The sequence below is a fragment of the Anopheles arabiensis genome, chromosome 3 (genome assembly GCF_016920715.1).
Source record: "Anopheles arabiensis isolate DONGOLA chromosome 3, AaraD3, whole genome shotgun sequence".
NCBI lineage: Eukaryota > Metazoa > Arthropoda > Insecta > Diptera > Culicidae > Anopheles > Anopheles arabiensis.
This window is the reverse complement of record NC_053518.1, coordinates 36,254,994-36,260,993: the sequence shown is the minus strand read 5'-3', so window position 1 is coordinate 36,260,993 and position 6,000 is coordinate 36,254,994. Positions and strand designations below refer to the sequence as shown.

Here is a 6,000-nt window from a genome sequence, read left to right as displayed (position 1 = left end):
GCTAGGTTGAATAGGAGACAGGCAAGCCCGTCCCCCTGGCGCAGACCTTTGGTGGTAGCAAAAGGTCCTGAGAGTTTTCCATCCACCCTCACCTGGCATGTGACGTTGGTCATAGTCATTCTAACTAGCCTTATCAGTTTGGCCGGGATTCCAAAAGAGCTCATAGCGTCATACAGTTTTACCCTGGCTATGCTATCTTTTGCGGCAGGTAAGTATATAAATGTAAGAAAAAGTATAAAAAGATAATATTCTTTAAACAAAAAAATTGGCGAGCCTTGAAACGGTCATTTTAAAAGTGTCTCTCACCGGTACAATCCTTGCGGTGAGCGCGTGAAAAGGCTTTTCCTGCTGGAGCCACACACCAGACCAACCAGCCACCGTGTTAAACACTCATCATCGCCTTTTGTCAAAAAAAGGACATTTCAGACGCGTCTATCGATCCGCAGCCCCGAAGTGTCAGTGTTTGGCAGAGCCGTTCCCCCAATTCTGCAGAAGGAAAAAAGCGCTCGACAGTGGCGGCGTCGTTCACCCGTGCGTGTTCCCGTGCTCGTTTGGGTGCCCATTTGTTCGGGAAATCTTGTACCCAGCTTCGCTGCAGCGCTGATTCAAGCAAGGTGTGTGTGTGTGCGCGTGTTGAAAAAGTGTGAATTTAGTGAAAAAGTTCAAGCAGGCGGTGTGAAAAGTGTTGTAACAGTCGCTCTTCGGGTGCTACCGATGGTTGGGTTGGGTAGCTGTATTTTTTTTGTTTAAAGTTTCTGATCCACCCCCCCCTCCCCCTGCTGCACCTACGATGCGTGTTCTGCAAGGGGAGCAACGGTGGTAACCGGTGGAAAAAAGGCTCTCCCAATTTTCTGTCTCTCTCTCTCTCTCTTCTTCGCTCGCAGCTGCTCTCTGGTTGGGAGAGTTGGGCAGCGCCTGCGCGCGCGGGACTGTGTCTCGCGCAAAAACGAAGCACCGCGTTTTTAGCGATGGCGAAGAGGCGGCGGTACACTACCTGCAAGCGGAGCGAGCGGGGCATTCTCTCACGGGGTCGGGGCGGGAAGAAAAACGGCGGTTTCAGGGAATACGCGCGTATCACATCGACGGTCTCGGTAGTATCGGCTAGCGTACGGTACGGGTTCGTGCTCGCTGTCATCCATCGTGCTGCTCCGTGTCTACGCCTGGTCTACGGCCCTCAGCGGTGTTGGTGTAGGGACGCTTACACCCGCACCCGCCAACCCTCACCCCCCTGGATTACTGAAAGGCTGGCTGTTTGGGGTGGTACGGTATTGGAAAGGGACATCAAATTCAGCAGAAAAACGAACGCACCCTGTGAGTTTGGAGACGGGAAAAACTGCAACACTGCAAGGACAAGGAGCAAGTTGAGTGCAGTTTAACTAGTTCAGTTGAAAGCTGTTCGCAAACTGAAAAGAACAAAAAAAAAACGACCAAAAAGGCACCTCACCGAAAGGACTATGATATGGTTTGGATGGAGAGTCCTTTTTCTACAATTTGTATGTGTCAGTGTGTGTGTGTGTGTGTGTGTGTGTGTGAGTGGTGGAGCTGTTGGTCCAAATTCGGCTGTGATTGGGGTGGGGGTGGGTGGTTGTGCAAATTTATATCCATACCGAAATCTGCTCCAAAGTAAATCAGCATCACCTTCCATCCCGCTTCAAGAGAATGGGAAAAAACCCGCGTTTCACAAATGAGTGCAACAAAACACAGACAAAAGACAGGCACGAACAAATACAAAAAAAAAAACACATCTAAACGCGCTTTTTTCCACGCCTGGTGAAATTCTCATCCACACACACACACACACAGTCGCTCTTTCTCTTGATCGGTTGGTTGCTTTTCTTACTGCCGCCAAACTTTTGCAACGTTCCAGAGCGCCTACCCGTCCCCTCGTGGTGGTACATCCATCCCAAAACCCCAGCACCCCCCCCCACCCCTCAAAGAGCGGACGGGCGGGCTTCAACGAAGGTAGCTGAACCGAAAAATCGTTTCCATTTCGCTCCCCGCGCTCTCTCCGGCGGCGGTGGACCGTTGGGGTGGTGATTACACTAACTCGATTAGACGGATGTTAGACGACGGTGCCGAACGGACGCTTGCCTGTCCTGCTCTCTCTCTCTCTCTGTCTGCGCGTCCCTGTTTTGCCACTCTCCACGTGTAAGGCTCGCTCGCGCGCTGTTGTGGCTGGCTGGCTGGTGAAGGGCAGGTCTTTCTTCCCGTGTGGCACGCGTGCGTGCCTGTGATCATGTGCTTGCTGTGCCCGTATCGTTTGCCCAAGAACGGAACGAGACGGCACGAGCCTTGCCCCAACCATCGCTCCCTGTGTGCCTTCGTGTCTTTGCGCGGTAGCTGAAGCTGAAAGCATCCTTCATCCCCGAGGCTGAAGGCGGTGTGGGATGAGGTGACAGAAAATGTATGTAAGTGCAGCAGTAGTAGTAGTAGTAGCAGCAGCAGAAGGCACCACAGAAAGGTGTCGTATCGCTGCCACCCGCCAACGAACAGATTGAATTCTCGCTGCGTGCACTGCGTCTGCAAGAGCTGATGAAACTGACGAGATTACAAATCATTCCCATCGTCGAGCCAATGGTGTGCAGCGTGTTCTGTGCAGTGGAAAGTTGCATTTTGGGCTTCAAGGCCATGTGATCTGTAAGCTTTTCAGTGGTGTGTGCGTTTTCGGACGGATATTGAGTGTCGGATCCCCAACGCTATGATTGACGGTGTGATATGTTGTGGTGCCTTTTTTGTCGCTTACATGTCCAAAGGATATGCGTATGATATGTGTGTAAAAGTGTGTTCTTTGTGTTCAGGCTGTGCGAAATACTATTCTTTGCAGACGCGCCAGGCTTATCGCCTGCATAGAGAAGTAGTAGTAGGTGTAGATGGCTCGATAGTAAATAATGAAAAGACTCGTCTATCCGGGCAGTCAGTGCGTGTGTGTGTCTGTGTCGGTATTGTAAAACTGTATGCTGAAGCTGAAGCAGATGCTGAGAAGAATTGCATTTGCTTTGTAAGAAGAGGAGCAAAAGCTGTACACGAAAAACGACAGATTATCTTCGCCCATAACCTCCAACCGTACGCGCGATGAAGATTTCGTGTGTGACCGTGATGGAAGATGGCTTCGTTTGTTGAAACAGAGAAAGAAAGAAAGAGAGAGAGAGAGAGTGAAATAGAAAAAGAGCAAAAGAGAGTAATATTCGCAAGAAGAGAACTCTGGGTACATTGTGTGTTTTATATCTGTGGAAAAATAGCAAAGAAATACATACATATGTGCGTGTGTGTGTTTTTTGTGTGCGTGTGTGTGTGGCTGGGAGGGAGAAACATCATCAAATCGGTAGTGAAGCATTAATCAAACTCCATTGGCTACGGGATTGTGCTGAAGTGGTTCAGAACAGTGTAGAGGTGGGGCTAGAACGTTTGCAATATGAAAAAACGAAGAAACGATTATAGTTTTTTCTCCGGAATGTGTGTGTGTTTTTGTGTTTTTGCAAATATCATTATGCTTTGCTAAAAGTGTAACATTTCTTACGAATTTTCCCTTGAATTTGTGATTTTTTTTCGTAGTTTTTTTGTTTTTAATTTCTAAATTTTGTACCTAATTTTTTGGCTTTTTCCCTCTTTTTATCCCAATCACTGGAGTTTTACTTTGTTCTATCTACACCGTTACTTAGCCTGCAAGTGTAATTGCGTTGCAGGCAGGAAAATGGATCGCGTTCGCACCGTGCACCATGCGCCTCCATCAGAATCCTTCAAAAAGTTGTGAGCACACACACACAGCGCTTAAACCACTACAAGGTCATTGCGTATGGATAAAACACTACGCAAGGAGCAAAAGCAAAAACCAAAAACAAAAAAGAAGTCCGTTGAATCGATGATGGTGGGTTATTGTGCGAATGTGTAATGGTGTTAGGCGCACCGAACCACAGAGCCACAGGCGAGCGAGAGTGTCGTCGAAATTTCCGCATCCTACGCACCACACCATCGGAGACGCCACAGACGACGACCACGCACCACGTGCTCTTTACGCTGCACTTCCGGACCGTTGGCGTGGGCTGCCAAACGGGCCGAGTACGGTACGGTACGGTCTGTGTTTGTGTTGGTTGGATTGCTTGCGTGAGTGAGAGTTGTGAATTTGCTCCCCTGCCCTGCTGCTGCACCGTAGTGTAGTATGTTGCAAGCAGGAGCACGTGTGTGTGTGTGTGTGTGTGTGTGCAACTGCAGTTTGTTCAAGAGTGTGTGTGTGTGTGTGAGTAGGGAAGCGTAGAATCCGCTCTGGGCGCAGTGGTGTGTATTGGATGCAACCTGCACTCAGAGAGTTGCCTGAAGGTCTGCTGAAACGTTTCATTAGGTTCGTGCATTATCGTGCGCTGTCTCGCACAAAAAAGAGAGCTCTTTCGTTGGAAATTGAGCAAAAAATTCTGCTAAAAACGGTCCCATACCACTGTAACATCCCAAGAAGGTGTAAAAATACTCGGTAGCTGTGGTAAAGGGGCTATTTCGGTGCTACCAAGAAACCGCGAGTGTGCCATAAAACGTTATGATGACCAAAAAACGCTCCATGTCGCTCCATTCTTGTACGGCTTGGCGCGCGCGCGCGTTATGTGGTGTAATTTATATTTAAATTGTATGTTTTATTGATAAACACGAATCCTGTTCTGTTCCTTCCTTGTCGCATAGGTTACGTATTCTTGCAGGTTCTTTGCACGACACAAGCGAAGGAGGTGTGTACAATGCTCTTCCTTGGCGATGTGTTTTGTGAACCGGATCGCACACTGATCTTTACCGTAATGTGCATGCATTAACCCCAGTGTATGTGTGTGTGTGCGAGCATGTGTTTACGCGCGTTTAGTGTATATGAAATTGTGTGTTAGTGTGTGTGCGAATTTATCGTGAGCCCACGCGTTACGAGGCGCTGTTGTCTCTGGCCTGGTGGGTCATAAACCAAAGATAAATAAACCATAAACCAGTAGGGTAGTTGCCTAAAATTGGCCCAAGAAAAGTGTCGTTCGCTACCAAAGAAAAGCCTCAGAGTCATCCTTTCATTGGTGAAGGTGCGGGTGTGTGTGTGTGTGACGAGTGTGTGGTTTGTGGCACGCGGGCCCTCCCCCCCGGGTGTTTGGCGGCGAGTGCTGCACGAAATTGAAACAGTGACATCGATCGTTCTTTGCTTGCACCCGGTGTGTTCCCGGTTCGCCGATCGGCACGTGTGGTCGGAGTGTGATGGAGCCTCTGCCCCGGAGTAGGTGGTGGCGCTGGAGACGGCGCCATTTGCTGACGGGCTCGCTGTTGCTGCTGGTGTGTTTGCTGCTAGCGATCGATCCGACCCCCGTCAGTGCCGACCCGGACGAGGATATTCCGCATAACGAGTAAGTAATGTTTTTGTTTTTAGTGGCATATTGCGGGGCATATTGTGTTACAGGGATTGTGATAATTTTGGACAATGAAAACTGTGGCATTGTAGGCGATATTTTGCAATGAAAAATTCATTTCAATACTTGGTGATAGTTTTCAAGTTGAAGGAGACCTAACTAAGCATTCGAAATAGTCGTTTAAACTAATAGAAACATCATTTCTTCTTGATGATTTGCAATTACACACAAACACAGCTTTGTCCACCGATTTGCATTAAATACTAATGCTAGGAACATTACGAACACCGATTCGATCGATGCCACACCACACGGCTGCAAAACACGATCATGGACCGTTTTGTGTTTGCACTTGTTTCCCTCCCGACTCCCTGGAGGGTGCTTGGGGTTCGCTGTTTTATCCCATTATTGCCGAGCGCTGCATCACAACGGTGCACCCGCACAATCCCGTCCTTTTGAGTCGTTTGCTCGGTGCATGCCCCGGTGCAGAATTTTTGAGTGTTGCAGCACGTAGCGCGCGCTTTGCTTGCTACACCCGCGAGCGCAATCGTTGGGCGTGTTCCCCGTGGGATTGTCTCAGCGTGGGGCCGAAAGCAGTGTAGTCTCTTTTATCCGTTCGTTGGTGATGCTGATGGTGCAGGAG

The 6,000-nt window shown here is 49.0% G+C and overlaps 1 protein-coding gene across 6 annotated transcripts in view; it reads left to right on the top strand.

Annotated features, from left to right (window-relative positions):
• Nucleotides 1–465: 465 nt before the first annotated feature.
• Nucleotides 466–6,000, top strand: part of LOC120900537 (voltage-dependent calcium channel subunit alpha-2/delta-4) — a 63,504-nt gene continuing 57,969 nt past the window's right edge. The window contains exons 1-2 of one of the 6 annotated variants that reach the window (XM_040307650.1): nucleotides 466–614; nucleotides 4,666–5,354. In XM_040307650.1, the coding sequence (XP_040163584.1) occupies nucleotides 5,209–5,354 (146 nt within the window). In that variant the 5' untranslated portion in view covers nucleotides 466–614; nucleotides 4,666–5,208. Of the gene's footprint in view, nucleotides 615–1,105; nucleotides 1,261–2,452; nucleotides 2,638–2,685; nucleotides 2,709–4,312; nucleotides 4,337–4,665; nucleotides 5,355–6,000 lie in introns of those variants that run through there. The other 5 variants (XM_040307656.1, XM_040307652.1, XM_040307653.1 and 2 more) reach the window with 5 other exon arrangements.